Source organism: Condylura cristata, unplaced genomic scaffold (assembly GCF_000260355.1).
Source record: "Condylura cristata isolate star-nosed mole 26May11 unplaced genomic scaffold, ConCri1.0 scaffold00014, whole genome shotgun sequence".
Classification (NCBI taxonomy): domain Eukaryota; kingdom Metazoa; phylum Chordata; class Mammalia; order Eulipotyphla; family Talpidae; genus Condylura; species Condylura cristata.
Window position 1 is genome coordinate 11,297,580 of NW_004567115.1, and position 17,660 is coordinate 11,315,239.

General features: G+C 32.7%; 1 protein-coding gene across 2 annotated transcripts in view; it reads left to right on the forward strand.

Moving 5' to 3' along the window:
• The window catches only part of STAG1 (stromal antigen 1), a 293,851-nt gene that overhangs the window by 263,040 nt on the left and 13,151 nt on the right, over positions 1-17,660 (forward strand). For both annotated transcript variants that reach the window (XM_004682176.2, XM_004682177.2), the window contains exons 23-28: positions 2,247-2,339; positions 4,070-4,244; positions 5,900-6,039; positions 8,433-8,534; positions 11,431-11,579; positions 12,232-12,360. In XM_004682176.2, coding sequence (XP_004682233.1) covers positions 2,247-2,339; positions 4,070-4,244; positions 5,900-6,039; positions 8,433-8,534; positions 11,431-11,579; positions 12,232-12,360 — 788 coding nt within the window. The remainder of the gene's footprint in view (positions 1-2,246; positions 2,340-4,069; positions 4,245-5,899; positions 6,040-8,432; positions 8,535-11,430; positions 11,580-12,231; positions 12,361-17,660) is intronic.

A 17,660-nucleotide genomic window follows, 5' to 3' on the forward strand; every position in this document is an offset into this window, starting at 1 on the left:
CATTTATAAATCCTAGCATCTTTTTATTAGTTCTATTTATTGTTTGATAAGATTAGCATTCTGTATATTTGCCTCTAGGATTGTAGTATTCTTACCTCTACGGATGTTGGGATTCAAATGATGGAGTTCAGTGGGTGGGGTAAAAGAAAAAACAGATCTCTGTATAGAGGTGGGCAATCTTAAAAGACAAGAATACATTTTTGAAAGGAATAAGTTTAAGAAAAGAAATGCCTTATATTCCTCCTATAAGTTAAACCATTCGCTGTTTTTCTTTTTCCTTCTGACTTATTTCACTGAGCATCATGATCCCTTGGGGAGAGAAGTAGACATTGTTTTAAAGTGAACAATGTAAATAGATACATAAATTAATGTATTTAATAAAAAAATGCCTGCATGACTTAGGCAGGCAGGAGAATTGAATTTTGTCAGAGCAACTAGTGTTCTTTTATAGTGTTCTTTGATGAAATTACTGTGGAAATTATCACCTTGTGGTCAGATTAGTTGTTCTTCTAATAATCCTTTCTGACCCCACCTCAGATTCCCGAAAACTGAGTCTAAAGGCTAAAGTTTGGCTTTAGATACATTAATCATCCCCACCACCACCTCTGGTGTTTATCCTTGTGATAACTTTTCCTACTCCTGTTTCCAATTCAGTAAATATTTACTAAATACCTGCCATATGCCCTGTGCTATTCCATGTATTAACAGTGAAAAAGGGAACATTCTTTCTTTGATGAATAATAGGAGGGTCACCAGTTAACACCTGTTTGTTTTCATTTGTGTGCATAGGAATTAATTAATCAGCTTGTTTTTGATTTTTAAAAATCTGTAATCCTGCTATATAAAGTATTTTTTCTAAGGTCACATAGCTAGTAAATAGCATGGCTTACTTTATGGCTTTTTTTTCTTCAAGTTATTCATTCAGCAAACATCCTCAAATATTTTCTATATAAAGGGTCAATGACAAATTCTTGATCATCCCCAAAAGACTTTTTGGCTACAATCCTTTTCTCTTACTATTCTGAGTCAACCTTTTTAAAAAGGGTTGCTTCTTGCTCATCTTCCTTCTAACTCACTACAGTCTAGCTCCTTGTTAAATTTCCCTAATGCATTGTTACTTTGAAATCAAAGGTCAAAGAATGTTGAGGTTTGGTATTTGATATTCGTCAGCAGGAACATTGATGGTGCTTAATGCCTTATTCTATTTACTACTATGCTTGGATAGGCTTCTTCTAAAAACTGCCTTCATGTTAGCAATTGGAAACATATCAGTGATTTTTAAAGTATTATTATTCGGAATGTTTTGATCCAAAAGAGGAATGACATGACAATTGTCATTTGTACAAAATACTTTCTTGAAGAATTTTAGTTTAATATAGTACTTTTAAAAGTTATTTCCATATCATTTGCTCATCTAATCACTCTTAACTATTTTAAATATCAGTATAATCCTGAGTTACATGCTCATTAGTCAGAAGAATATGCACTCTAATATCAGGCAGCCCTGTTTTCAAATCCTTGTTAATAATGACTACTTCTTTTAGTCTTAAAAATATGTACTTATATAATAATAAATGGTCATACCCAGTGCTTGACACATTACTCATAAACTTAAATTTTCTTCTAAAGTTTTCAAATGTTTCATTGAATATTATATAACCATCTATTTAAATCTAGTCACTCATCCAGTCTTAGATTAAAGATCATTCTCTAATGAAGGTTCCTTCAACTCAACTCTCTGCTAGTTAGAGTTAATACCAAAAATACTGAATACTTAATTATTCTCCAAATGATCTAACGCCCTGCCAGGATGGTTACTCTTTGAGAGCATGGATAGTGTCTGAAAGTTATCTCACTTAACACTTGGAAGAATGTGAAGAAAACACGAGAAATTCAGAATATATATTACTTAATTGATTTTTTTCAATATACTACTGTGCTCCCTTAACTTACTACCAGCTGGTATGTATTACAGGAATTACCAGCAGTTTTAATATCAGCCTAAGTGAATCATATTGAGCAGTACATAATTCAACAGAACAGTGAATGTTTGGGATTATCAGTTTTGCCGCCCCATTCATTAGGATAACTAGGTGAAAACCTGTGTGATTTGACTCTCAACAATTAATTTATTTCTATGAATTTCTTTGACAGTTAACCAAGTTAGTGCTTTCCTACTTATTTCTTTTTGATCATTTTTCTAGGATGCTATGATTCATGCTTATAAATTTGAATATGTCTTACAGGAGGATTTGTTGGTATTGAGGAAAACAGTAAAATCCTTTCTGGCTGTTTGCCAGCAGTGCCTGTCTAATGTTAATACTCCAGTAAAGGAACAGGTAAGAAATTATCAGTTAAAAGCTCTCCATAAAAATAATTCAATTACTTTCAAGAACAGTCAGTTGTTTTTTGTTTTTATAGTTTTATAACACAGGTCCATCTCTGACAATTCCACCCACATCTCCAAATTCGGTCAACATGACCCCACTTAGATAGCTGCTCTTTGAGCACCCCGGGGACCTAAGAATATACACATTTAGGTGGTGCATTGTGCCAGATGAAAGAACTGTAGACTCAGGCAGGAGAATCCAGTCTGTTATAAAAACAAGGAATCCCTGAGTCTCTGTAACTGGACAGTAATGTAAAAGTGCAAGTGGGCACAACCCACTGGTTGAGTAGGTCCTGGCACTCTATTAAGAAGCATCTTTATATGAAATGTTTCGTTTCCATACTGGTTTTTATTATGATGTTGCTCTATAGTCTTGTTAGTCTAGTAAAGGGTACAGTAGTATTTAACCATTAATATCTCCTCTTGCAAGCAAGTTATCACTGGTTTCTTTTTTAATTGAGATAGCGACATTCCTTAATAAAATTGAATCATAATTCAGTGTTTTAGGGTTCATAAATTAAGAAGAGACATGTTCTTCTCTAACCCTTATTTTCTAAACCTTCTCAACCCTCCAAATGCTAATACTTACCAATCTATGGACTTTTAAACTAGAACTTTATTGTTTATATGTCATCACTTTTTGATCTTATCCAAAACTATGCCCCTGGATTTAAAAAAAAATTTCATGGCAAAAACTCTTAACCAGCTGTTTTGAGTTAATGCAGCCAAATAAAAGAAATAGATTGGGCAAGGGGCTTAAATGTGACTAGAGGAAGACTTTCTCCCCTTTTTCAAGTATTTTATAGTTGTATAGTCACAGCATAAAATACCATAATTCGTGATTGGAGTAGACTAGTCAGTATATAGCCATCTCAACACATGCAAATTTGTGTTTTCCCATAGAAATAAATTTGGAGTGCTAGCATGATGAGGATTAGATTCTCATCTATCAGCTCTCAGTTATCCCACAATTTTTTGGTCAATACACAGTGACACTGATTTATGTCATACCATCCGTTAAATAGGGCAAAACTAGCAATCTAACTAATAATACTTTCTATTTGGAGAACTGTGTTGAAAGTGTCCCTTGTATGTTAAATTGTTGGGAGGCTTTTAGATAGTGGCTTTTTATGTGAACAGTCTTGAATTAAATTTTAAGCTCACTATTAGGGATTTTGTTTTTAAATTAGATTTTTAAAGAAGATATTGCTCTACAGTCCTAACAGACCTAACAGATTTATAGTACTTTATTATAATTTGTTGAATTGCATAGTTTTAAGATTTGTGCTAGCTATTTGATTAAGAAGTATGTTTTATTCCTACTTTGTCATAATTATGTTAATTTTGTATTTTTTGATTCAGTTTAACTTTTTCTTCTTTTAAAAGTTCAAGTCAAAATCTCTTAACTAGCAGTTTTGACTTGGTATACTCCAAGTTAAAAGACTAGATTGTACACAAGAGGTTGAAATTCTTAAATTATATTTGTTGAATGCAGAAAAAAAGTATTGTTTTTTTTTTTTTTTTCAGTTCGGAAAACTGAGAAGTTAGAATTTAAATAGTTAATATTTCTGTTATGGTACTATTACTGTACTATGCTAATTTAGTATGTTTTCAGTAGTATTGATTTGTAGTTTAACTATCTGTATTATAATTTAATGATGAATTCCCTTTGCTTTCTAGGCTTTCATGTTACTCTGTGATCTTTTAATGATTTTTAGCCACCAGTTAATGACAGGTGGCAGGGAGGGCCTTCAGCCTTTGGTGTTTAATCCAGATACTGGACTCCAGTCTGAACTCCTCAGTTTTGTGATGGATCACGTTTTCATTGACCAAGATGAGGAGAACCAAAGCATGGGTACTTATAGCTGTCATATTGTCAAAAATGATACTTTTTTTTTATCAATTCCAAAGATAGAAGGAACAAATTATAATTATAATTCAATCCTGAAAATTAGTACTAGAGTTTCTTTTTTAAAAAAAATATATTTATGTAATTCAGAAACCAGTAAGAGTTAAAATATGCACAGTGAAGTTCCTCTTCTTTAACATGGTATACCTTAGATATCTTCCTGCTACTACATAAGGAGCTTCCTTGTTATTTTTCTGACAGCTACATACTGTTTAAGTTTAGCAATAGTACATTTCATATTATCCATCTCATTATAAATCTCATGTTACAAACTATGCTTTGTGAATCGTATACATTGGTCATTTCCCTCATAAGCAAAATGTAGATGTAATATAAATATTGTTTCTCACTGAACACCAAGTTCACATTTTTTTTCTAAAGGGAAACATCCAGGTTACTATCTATGAATGGTCATATGTTAACTTAAAGTAGTAAAATATAGCTGAAAAACATCAAGTGCCATAAGACTGTTATGACACCTGACCAGTCAGAATTATGCTGAGCCTACAGAATGTTATCTTAGCAAAATTAGGGGAAAAATAAAAAAGAATGTTATTTAGAATGAGTTATTTGTGAAATAACAGTTTAAGCTTTGAAAATAAAACCTGCAGTGTAGTTGATCCACAGATCTGTTAGATGCTATTGGAAATGTTCTTAACAAAACATTTCATAAAATACTAGAATGTGCTGCAAAGTATTTTATTTAGAGTCCATATTAACCTCAGGATGAAAAACTTATCCCCTCCTGGCATTAATTAAAAATATTTCCGGCATAAAGTATTGATACTTCACAACTGGGCCAACTAATAGAAAGAAAAGAGAAAGTTGAAAGTAAATTATTTTATTAATATATACATGTAAAGGAGGGAAGAACAAAAATTGTCCCCAAAATGAGAGCAGGACAAAGTATTAAGGTGGTCAGTATAGAACCTGAAACAAATGTTACCTTTTATCATATGGATGCTTGTTAAGAAGTTTCTGTTAGCTTAGAAATAGACAAGCCAGTGAGCCCTAAGATTTAAAAAACTAAGGAACACTACTCATGTTGAAAGTAAAGATTTTTATTTACTTGTGCATACTGTGACTAGCAAAATAAATTTTCTCAACTAATCATATAATCATGTTTCAAACAAATACTAAACATTAACTCCTCCAAATTTATTACTCCCCATATATTTTTCTAAAAGAAGACTTTCCCTTAGTTTTAAAAATTTTATTGGAATTTCTTCTCTGTTGGGAATATAGTGATTACAGGAATATGGAAATCAAATATATTTTAGAAGTATAATATTTTAGGAGTAAATAGACAATAATACTATTATGACAAAAATGTGAGAAAAAAACTATTGCTTGTTTATCTTAATCTTTGCTGTGACAGTCTCCAGACGATAGGAAACTTAGTGCCTAGTGAATGTTTAATATAAATGTGTTACTAAATATATCACACTAAAAAAATAACTCCAGCTTTTATCCCATCTTTAACTGAATTGTACCAATTTGTAATTATAATGTGAGCTGATTTTCAATTATATAGGTTATATGCCTTGTTTTACCTTAGATAATGTGCTAAAGTTCATAACCAATTTATTTTCTTTGGTTAGAGGGTGATGAGGAAGATGAAGCTAATAAAATCGAGGCCTTACATAAAAGAAGGAATCTACTTGCTGCTTTCAGCAAACTTATCATTTATGATATTGTTGATATGCATGCAGCTGCAGATATCTTTAAACACTACATGAAGGTATAGTTTCATATTCTTTTTTCCCTTTCCATCTCAGTGGCAGAGAGAGATGTTTGCAATTAAAAATGAAAGAATTATGATAAAAGCGAAAATTAACAGCATTTGCCTTTGTACTAGTTCATGGTTTTCTGGTAGTATTAAGTTTTCTTTCTGTTATATGTATTAATTTTTAATCATTGTACCATTATATCCATTTTATAAAGCAGGAGTTTCTCACATTTATGTGAAATCACCTTTTTGTTTTCATGATTAGCATGGAAGAAAGTCACTCTACTTTATGACAGCTCTTCAAATTGTTTTATAAATATGTCTAGTATGAACCATGCTGCCTGTCAGGCACTAAGATAATAAAGTCTTGCTCTGAAATGATCTAAAGATTGATGTTATCAGTTAACAAGTAAGTTACATTATTGTGTAACTAATAGAGGTCTGTATTGGGGATTCTCAACAAGATATGTATTGGGGATTCTCAACAAGCCAATTCTTAATGAATAAGATTAGTGAAAACAGCTTAGAAGTGACTTCTAAACTAAGTCTGAGACACAAGATGAATTTTTGGAGGGAAATGCAAGTAATTGGATATAGCAACATAGATAGCTTAAGAGGCCAGATTTAAAAGAGGTGACATGTTAGATCTTAATGTATTGTATGAGAGGCATGGATCTATTTTCCTGAGGAAGCTAAGGAAAGGTTTTAAGTCGTTTTTCTTAATGGACTTTGATAGGTACTCACCCTCCTAGCTTCTCTCCTTTTCATAAACTCCATTTCATTCCTGACTCTCAAGAAACCTTTATTGTATTGCCTGACATGTGTAGATACAAGGGAACACTTCTTAGTTTATATGAGTTGGCCTTGTTCTCATATCAGAAAGTGTTTCGTTTTGCCCATGTTCAGTATATTGTATGTGCCATTGATGAACTTGTTTATTCATGTTAAGATACGATCCAGTTCCAATTGTGGCATAATAATTAATTCATCCTATTTTGCTAAGTAACTGAAGTGTGATAAGCACTATGCTGGTAGCCAGGCATTTAAATAAAGATGGTATCTGCACTAAGGAGCATATAGATAAATTAAGAGAAACTGAGATTAAACATATTAAAAAATAGTATGCTAATAATGAATAGTTGCCTATATTCTGTGCCATTTACATTTGAAACACTGTTCTAAAGCTCTCAGCTTTATTGATAACAGTAGCCCTGTGAGGTGTGAAACATCATGCTTTATATTTATAGAAAGGAAATTAACATTCGCAGGAGTGAAGAAAGTAGCAAAAACTGGATTTGATTTTAGGTTTGTCTGGCTTAAAAGCTTAGCTCTTTCCACTGGACTATAAAGCCTCAGCATGATTACTGTAGTAACAGATGTACAAATTGCAAAGCTAGCATTGCCTCGGGGCTTCCGGGGACCTAAAAAAGGCATCCTAAAGTAATGTCTACACAGGATTTGGAGGGATGAAGAAGAGCTTATCTTGGTTTTTCCTTGTTATCTCTTGATAATACCAAAATTGGTTTCAAAAAATGATCCTTATGCAAAACTATTTTTGTTCTAGGCAATTGTTGCACACCTCTGCTCTTTAAATGCTATTTTTTTTAAATGAGTATTCCAGTAACTGCTTCTCTTACATCCTTGTGTGTGTTTTATTTTTTTGCCCCATGTTTCTGTATGATCATTATATATCTGAACTTTTGAGATCTGCCTGCTGAACCACTTGAGAGTCTGAATATTTCTTTTTTTCTGCATTGAAATTATTATTTGCACTGGTGATTACGTAAGCCTTTCCCCCCTTTTTTACACCTTATATCATGGAAATGTACCTATCTGTTTCAAGATGATAAAAATTCAGTTGTCAAGCTGTTCACACTCATTTTCACATAGGATTTAGGTTTTTCCAGAGAGTAACATCTTGATTTAATGGTTTTAAATAAAGCTTTTCATAATAACTCAAAAGGAAAATTCTTGAAATCCTGTATTAAAAAATTGAATTATAAAGGAACTGGTAATTTTTCCCCAGTTGCTATTAAGTATATTAATATTTTTGTTTTTCACATTGTAGTAGTAAAGTTGAAACATTAAGAGGGGAATGAGGTCTAATATGATTTTATTGTATTTATTTCTTTTTCAATGGTGTCTGTTAAATCCATGTTCTAAAAATGAGGAATTTTGCTTGTTTAAATCACTTCTTTTGGAATTCCCAGCTTTTTAATTTTATTATTTATTTCATAATCTTAAATATCAAATGTTTATTACTTTTAACTTTAGCCAGTGGGTTTCAACTACCATTATGTTTAGGATAAAATTAAATACCTCTTTAACTCCTGTCCACTTCTTACCATCCCAGTCTTTAGCTAATGATGTTTCAATAATTTTAAAGCTGTTTCTTTTTCTCACAGTATTACAATGACTACGGTGATATTATTAAAGAAACACTGAGTAAAACCAGGCAGATTGATAAAATTCAGTGTGCCAAGACCCTCATTCTCAGTTTACAGCAGGTAAGAAATTAAAGAAGAAGAAAGAGACAAATGGAGAATTTATTAATAATATTGAGGTTTTTATGTGCTCAGTATGTGGTGGGTGTCTTAACTAATGAAAATTAGATCATTATAGCACTATATTACTATGGATACTCTGTCACAGGAATGCAACATATATATATACACATATATTTTTTCTTTTTTAATCTGGAAGATAATCCTATAGTTCACATTTGAAATATCTGAAACCCTACCCTTAGGCCCAATGAAATATCAAATTAGGTATTTAACTATTTAAAAAGAAAAATGTAAAAATATACTTTTTAAGTATTTAATGAGGAACAGGCAAAGTTTTATCTAAATAAGAAATATATGACATATAATACATATATTACATAACAAAGACTGCTGGTAAATACCTAGTTACTTAATTTTGGTAAATACGTAGTTACTTAATTTAGTGATTGGGGTGCAAGGTACCTGGAGAGAGAGAGAGAGAGTGCGAGCGCATGAACCCAGTCAGAGAGAGAGAGAGAGAGAGCCCAGTCTGTTGGCTAAAGAGAAAACTCAAAAGGCAGAGGCAGCATAAGAGCTGTTTCAGTGAAATGGAGTGATTAAGATTGAACTGAGTTGAGAGATTGGTAGGTGAGAAGGTGAAGAAAACAAATGTAAACAGTACTTTCAGAATCTTTAAAGAAAATCAGAAAAATGGGGCCCTCCCTGGTGGCGCAGCAGGTTAAAGCACTGGCACTAAGAAGCTAAAACCACTTCCGCATGAGTTCGATTCCCGCCTGCCCTGGAGGAGATCCACATGGTGAGGCAGACCTCTCCAGACCGGCCTGCTACTCCTCTCAGCAGTGTACTTCGTCGATCTGCCTGTTCTGCTTCCCACTCTGTCTCTGGTGAATCCTCTCACCCTCCGCATCTCTGGCCTGTACCCCAGTTCTGTATGAATAAATAAATCAATCTTAAAAAAAAAGAGAGAGAGAATCAGAAAAATGGGTTAGTGACCAGCAGAGCAGATAGTTTAGATGCTAGTGTTCTGTTTGTTTCTTGCTTTTTCAAGATACATGTATCTAATAGAGAGGGAATAGATAGTGATTCAATAGAGCATACTTACTTGAGTAAGTAAAAAGAGTGAGATCCCAGTATATATATATAAGTATAGTGACTACATTTTTTAAATATTTATTATTTTTTAATTTATATATATATATATTTTATATCTTCTCTCATTTTTTTTTTTTAAGTTTGCTTTCTTTTCTCATGTGTAGTCCTTATAGAATTTCCACCACCAGTTCATCAGTATAGTCCCTTGTGTTCTTCCCTCCCTGGTTTTGATCCCTCCCTTGCAGTGTCTCTGATTTATAGTTGTCCTGTTTATTTTTGTTTGGTTTTGTTATGGCTATTATTTTCTTCCCGAATGTCTTGTTTGTTTCCCCTGTATTCCTCCTATAAGTGAAAACATCCAATATTTTTCCTTATAACTCCATCCGTGTTGCTATGAATGGCATACATTTATCTTTTTGATTGGTGCATAATATTAATAGTTGTGTTTGTACATATACAACATCTTCATCGAGTGATCTATTTTTGGGAATTTGGGTTGCTTCCAAGTCTTACCTTTTATAAATAGTGCTGGCATAATTCAAACGGTATTCTTTTGAATTCGTGTTTTTGTGTCCTTTGGGTATATATCCCTAGTAGTGGAATTCCTGGGTCAGTAGTCTGAGGAACCTCCATACTGCTTTCCATAGTGGTTGGACCAGTTTGCATTTCCACCAGCGGTGTGGGAGAGTTCTTTTTCACCATATCCATACCAGCATTTGTTTTGTTGCTAGTTTTTTAGGTATGTGCTATTCTGGTGTAAAGTGATACCTCATTGTGGTTTTGATTTGCATTTCCCTGATTATGAGGGACTTTAAACACTTTTTCATATATTTGTTGACCATTTGCATTTCCTCTTTGGAGAAGGTTTGTTAAGTTCTGCCCATTTTTGACTAGATTGTTTACTTTGTATTTGCTGAGTTGTTTGAGTTCTTTGTATATCTTTGTGATCAATCCCTTACCAGTTGTATGGAGCAGAAAAAATTTTCTCCCAGTCAACAGAGTGTTACTTTGTTTTGGTGAATGTCTCTTTTGCTGTACAGAGCTTTTTAGTTTGAGGTAATCCCAACTGTTTATCTTTTCCTTCACTTTCTTTGCTTTTGAGGTTGACTCTTTAAAGATGTTGCTAAAATGTATGTCTTACAGTGTTTTTCCTATATTCTATATTCCTATATTCTAAATAGTTATGATTTCAGGTCTTATGTAAAGGTCTTATCTTTTATCCATTTTAAGTTTATCTTTGTGCATGATGTGAGGTAGTGGTTTAGTTTCATTCTTTTGTTTATGGTGGTACAGTTTTCAGTAGGGAGTGACTTTAGATGAAAACTTGGACTATTGTTCTATCAAAAAAGCAGATGGCACTTAAATTTTTAGCTTTGGTAGCAGAATAATTGCCTCACTTTTCTTTAGTATTCCAAGGTTTTGTTTTTGTCATTATTTTGACACAATTTTTGTAATGTATGTGAATTTATAAATCCTTCCACACAGCATAAGAACATTTTTGTACATATTAATAACTGGTGGGAAAAAATTATAGCTCTGTATGGCCAAATAACTTCTGTCACACAATCTTGTCAAAGATCTAATAAATGACAAAGTTCTAAAACCTATATTTTGCATATTGCCACTGCTGTAAAAACAACATGAAGAATACATTAGTGTTTCATAAGTAGTAGTAATCTGACAGTGTTGATACAGTTCAGTACAAAGATGGAAATAGCTATTTTACCATGTCTTTTATTTTTTACTTATTATAATAATAAATGTTTCTTAGTTATAAGATTTCTTTCTTTTTTCTTTCTACCAGTTGTTTAATGAACTTGTGCAAGAGCAAGGTCCCAACCTGGATAGGACATCTGCCCATGTTAGTGGTATTAAGGAATTGGCACGTCGGTTTGCCCTTACATTTGGACTGGACCAGATCAAGACACGAGAAGCAGTTGCTACACTTCACAAGTGAGTGACCTAACTAAACACCTTCTTTCATAGAGAATCTAGTTTATTAGAATTCAATTGAAATAACTGCCTTGACCTATTTATAAAGTGACAAATAATAAATTTTCAGATTAGAAGGATGTTAGTGACTCTTACCTAGGAAAGCATTTTTAATTTGAAAATAAACTTCAGCTGCCCATTTTTTCATCTTATTAAGTATAGGAGGTAAAATTTAATGAAATATTCATGCTTGATCTATTGGTGAGAAAATGTGGAAGTCATGGATTTTAAAACACTGCAGTACTTGACTCGTTCAGCTTCATTTCATAATTGAAAACTGAAAGACAGAAACCCTTAAATAACCAATTCTAAGAACCAAAATTTCTGACTCTCTTTCCCTAAAAGATATATGTGGTAATTTAGGTAATTTAGCTTTGTGTCCTTTTGGGGGGGGGGAGGGAGTAGAGGAGGGCCATGTGACATTTTTCAGCTGTAAATAATAAAATTAAATGTTATGCAAATGTAATCTCATTTGTATTTTACTATTAGAATCTGTCTTCTACCTTCAGTGAGACTTTGCTATTCTTCTCAATTGTCTGTGAAATCCTAAACTGTTGAGAGGACTACAGCATCTCTCTGGAAAAAATATGATGACATTTTCTTTTACTCATAGGGATGGCATTGAATTCGCCTTTAAATACCAAAATCAAAAAGGACAAGAATATCCACCTCCTAACCTGGCTTTCCTGGAAGTACTAAGTGAATTTTCTTCTAAGCTTCTTCGACAGGACAAAAAGACTGTGTAAGTAGCATGTTCTAGAAGAAATGGCTTTTATCTTGACATTATAAATTTTGGAAAACATTTTTTTGTCAACTAGATATAATTACTCTTGGTAAGTTACTCTTATAAATTACTAAAAAAAATCAGTAGTTTTCTTTGAAGCTTTTAATATAGTTTCTCTTTTACTACTCACCTTTAGTACCCTAAAATTGCACTATTAAGCAAGTGTAAATTATTTCTTACTCTGCAGCTCAGAGATGTGTAAACACTGACTGAAACATCATCTAACAATTTCTCCTTTTCTTTTCTGTATTTATTATTATATACATTTTAAATATTTCCCTTTCTGCTCTCAGGAAACATGTCTTAGAGGAGAATTTAGGTATTTTGCTCCCTGCTCTGCACATATTATAGGTCAGTCTCACTCTTTTTTCCCCCCACCAAATTATTGAAGCTTATTTTATGAACCAACATATAGTCTATTCTAGAGATTGTTCCTTTATACTTGAGGATAATATATATTCTGTTGTTGAGTAGACTTTCTATAGATGTCTGTTAGTTTGAGTTGGCTTATAATTGTGTTTATAGTGTTGTTAAGTGTTCCTGATGGATTGACTCTTACTTATTAGAAAATGTCCTTTTCTGTATATTTGTCTTTCATTAGCCACTTCACTTTATACTATCTATTATTATATTACCTATAACAGCCTAGTATACTGTTTCCCCATGCTTTACTTTCTTCAACTATTTTAAAAATTGAGTTATAAATTCACAACATGTAGAATATACTATATTTTTTCTCTTGAAAACTTTTAAGAATGACTTCCTTAGCAACTTTCAGATATACTTTCACCATTCTGTATATAACATCCCAAGACTTTTTATTTTATAAAAAGCTTGCACAGTTTAATTCATTTCACCCATTCCCCTTTTCTGCCTCTTTGTCTTTGAATCTAAAGTGTGCTTGCAGTCATTGTGCAGTTTAGTCGTGGGTTTTTTAACCAAGTCTCTGCCATTGCTTTTTCTTTCTGCATGTATATGTCTTTGTTTTCCCCCCTACATTGCCTTCTTTTTTATTAACATTTTCACTCATTCAAAAATATTAATTGTATTTTTCAGTGTTCTTTCTTATAGTCTGCATCTTACAAATTTTACTTTATGTTTATTCTGTGGAAATAGAAAACTTTACTCCCTTATAGCACCATTTCCTCACTTCCTTTTTTGTGCTAGTTATACATAATGTATCTATATGTGTTACAAACACTAAATCATTATAACTGTTACTTGATGTAATAGGTCTTTTAAATTAAAAGAGAGAAGGGATCCAAGTATGTATTTATAGAGTTGTTATATTAACCTTATTATTTACATATCTGGCTCTCTTCATTTCTTCTTGTGATTGGAAATACTTTGGCATCTTTTCCTTATATACAGTACAGCTTTGTTCTCACTCACATTTTGTGTTTATTGTGAAATATATTATTCTTTATGTTGTTGACCAAACAATACAGTAATACATACTGTTTTATAAATTGCTTTTTAAATCAGTTCAAAGAAAGGATTAGCAAATGTGTTGTTATATTTGTCTCTTAAAGCTACCTATTAATTATCTTTAAGCACTCTTTGCTTTTCATGTAAATTCAGATTACTATGGTATCATTTGCTTTCAGTATGAAGATTTTCCTTTAGTATTTCATGAAAGGCAGGTTAACAAGCAACACATTCTTTCAACTTTTCCCTTTATTTAATGTTTAGCTCTGATGTCTAATTTTAAGCTAGGTAACACTCCTTGTTTGTTGGTTTGTTTTACTGGCAGCACAGAGACTGTGTTATCCTGCTCTTTTCTGGCCTCCATTGTGTCTGATGAGAATTCACAAACTAAACTCACTGGAATTTCCTTGTGTGTGAAGAGTTTCTCTCTTACTAATTTAAAGATACTTTTTCTTCATCTTTGGGTTTTCAACGTTTTGCCTGTTTCTGTGTGCCTCTCAATTTATCTTGCTCTAAGCGCCTTGAGCTTTGAAGATGCATACATTAATTTTTTAAAAACAATTGTGGCATATTTTAACCATTATATTTTCAAGTTTCTGTTTTTTCTTTTCCTGACACCCTCATTACTCATGTGTTGATTCACTTATGATATTGAGTATTTCTTTTAAATTTTTTTTAATTCTTTCTCTCTAATTTTGAGAATGCATATAATCTCTCCTAAAATATCTTCCACCCAATGGCCCTCCCTGGTGGCACAGCGGGTTAAAGCACAGCACAAAGAAGCTTAAACCACTTCCGCATGAGTTCGATTCCAGCTTGCCCTGGAGGTGATCCACATGGCAAGGCAGACCTCTCCTGACCCGCCCGCTGCTCTCCTCAGCAGTGTACTTCCTCGATCTGCCTGTTCTGCTCCCCACTCTGTCTCTGGTGAATCCTCTCACCCTCCGCATCTCTGACATGTACCCCAGTTCTGTATGCATAAATAAATAAATCTTTAAAAAAAAAAATATCTTCCACCCAAACAGGCAGATCTACTAAAATACACTGCAGAGGGCAAGTCAGGAGTGGTCTGCTATACCATGGGGGATCACCTTCCTGGTCAGAAATCGAACTTGTGCTGTAGTGGGTGCAGACAGCTTCCTAGTGCTGCCCTTTAAACCATTGTGCCACTGGGGAGGGCCTGAATTTTAAATTTTTTTAATTGTACTTTACAATTGCAGAATTTCCATTTGGTTCCTTTTGAAATTTTTTAATCATTGCTATTTTTTATTTATTTTTCTTTACCTGATGAGAGACCGGTAAGAAATTATTTTCGTTAAGCATTTTTATAATTGTTTTATATTCTTCATAGGCCAAGTTGGCAGTGTACAGAATTCTAGACTAACAAGATAGCGTATGAACTTGTTTTATTGCTTATTTTAACTTTACTTTTTAGAAATATTTTAGGTTCATAACAATATTGAAGGGAAAGTACAGAAAAGTCCAATATGCTTTCTGCACTCTACATATGTATAGCTTTCCCCATTATCAGTATCCACCACCAGCGTACACTTGGTACAGTTGCTAAGCCAACTTCAACACATTATAAGTTCATAGTTTACATTACAGTTCATTCTTAGTATACATTCTGTGGGTTTAGAAAAATGTATAATAATATATACACATTATGGTGTCATATAGTATATTTTTACTTCTCTAAAATCCTCAGTGTTTCATGTATTTATCACTACTTCCTTGTTCCTTCCATCTTATCAAATACTAATCCTTTTACTATTTCCATAGTTTTGCTTTTCCCAGAATATTGTATAGTTGATTGGGATCACAGAATAGAGAACCTGGTGAAATCACCTTCTTTCATTTAATAATATGCATTTAAATTTCTTCCATGTCTTTTTGTATCTTGACAATTCATTTCTTTTTAATGTTGATTAGTAATCTGTTATCTGGATATATCACAGTTTATTTGTCCATCACCTATTCTTGGTTGTGTTCACATTTTGGCAATTAGGAATAAACCTAATATGTAAACATGCCTGTGCAGGTTTTCTGCAGATTTGTCTTGTAAGTTTTGCCAATTTGTGTTTGTCAGGGAATTTGATCTATTTCATCATAGTTTCAAAATTTGTATTAATTATAAATTTTCAAAATTTATATTCAATAGTATTCCTTTACATGTCCATAGGATCTTACAGTAGTGTGTTCACTTTCACTTCTAATGCCATAGTTTGTGTCCTTTTGGTTTACCTCACTAAAAACATCAGTTTTTCTCATTTTTTTTTCAAAGAACCAACTTTTGGTTTTACCAATTTTTCTATTGAGTTCCAGTTTTCAGCTTCATGTACTTCTATTCTAGTTTTATATTTTTTCCACTTTAACTTGGTCCTCTTTTTCTAGTTTATGAAAGTAGAGGGTACACTTTACAGTCTTTTATTTTAGATTTTTTTTTGCTAATATGTTCATTTAATGCTATTAATTTTCCTCCAAACATTACTTTTGCTGTAACAAATTTTGGTAACTTGTGTTTTTTTATTTAGTTCCAAATATCTTTAAATTTTTCTTTAGATGTTTTCTTTAATCCATGTGTTAGAAATAAATTGCTTGATTGCAACATATTTTGAGATTTTTCAGCAGTGTTTCTGATAATTAATTTCTAGCTTAATTCCATGGTCTAAGAACAAGCATTCTGTGATTTCTTTTAAATATGCAGGTGTGTTTTATGGTCCAGAATAAAACAGCCTTGGTGGGTGGTTGATAAGAATTTGAGAAAATTGTACTTTCTGTTGTATTTAATTCTTTTTGAAGTAATTATAAATGGAGTTTTCTTTTGTTTCTTACTCATTGTACTTAGAAATGACAGTAGATTTTTGTATGTTACTGTAGGCTGCCACTTTGCTATATTCATCTATTATTTAATACATATTTGATGACATCTTTAGGGTTTCCTATATATAATGTCAGTTGGTGTGCAAGTACAATAATTGTACTTCTTTTACCTATTATTTCCTGTCTGTCTGATATCTCTGGCCAAAACATCTTAAGTTAAACAGAAGTAGTGACAGTTGATCTCCTTGTTTTGTTCTAAGAGGAAAGATTTCAGGCCCTCTCTGGTGGCTTAGCGAGTTAGGACACAGCACTGCAAGCTAGTGGCAGCCACTTCAGTGCAAGTTCAGTCCCCTCCCTGGAGGTGATCCCCCATGGCGCCGTGGGCCTCCCCTGACCCACCCACTTCTCCCCTCAGCAGTGTACTTTGTAGATCTGCCTGTTCTGCTCCCTACTCTGTCTCTGATGAATCCTGACTGCCCCTGTACCTCTGGCCTGTACCCCAGTTCTGTATGCATAAATAAATAAATAAATCTTTTTAAAAAAAAAAAAACACACACATTTAAGAGGAAAGATTTCAGGTTTGTCACCACTAAGTAACATATTGGTTGTTGGTTTGTAATGTATAGTCATTATTATACTGAGATAGGTTCCTTCTGTTCCCATCTTGTTTAGAGTTTTTGACATAAATGGCTGCTGAATCTTATCAAATGCTTTGTATCTCTTGATACGATTTTTACCTTACTGTTGTCAATACAGTATCGGTACACTGTATTGATTGATTTATATATGTATATTGAACCATCTTTGCATCCCTGGTATAAATTCCACTGAATCATGGTATGCAATTCTCATGACATAGTGTTGAATTCAGTTTGCTAGTATTTTGTTGAAGTTTTTGCATCATTGTTCATCAGGGATATTTGTCTATATTTCCTTTCCTTGCATCATCTTTGCTTTAATTTAGTACTAAGGTAATAAAATATAATCATGAAATGTATTAGGAAGCA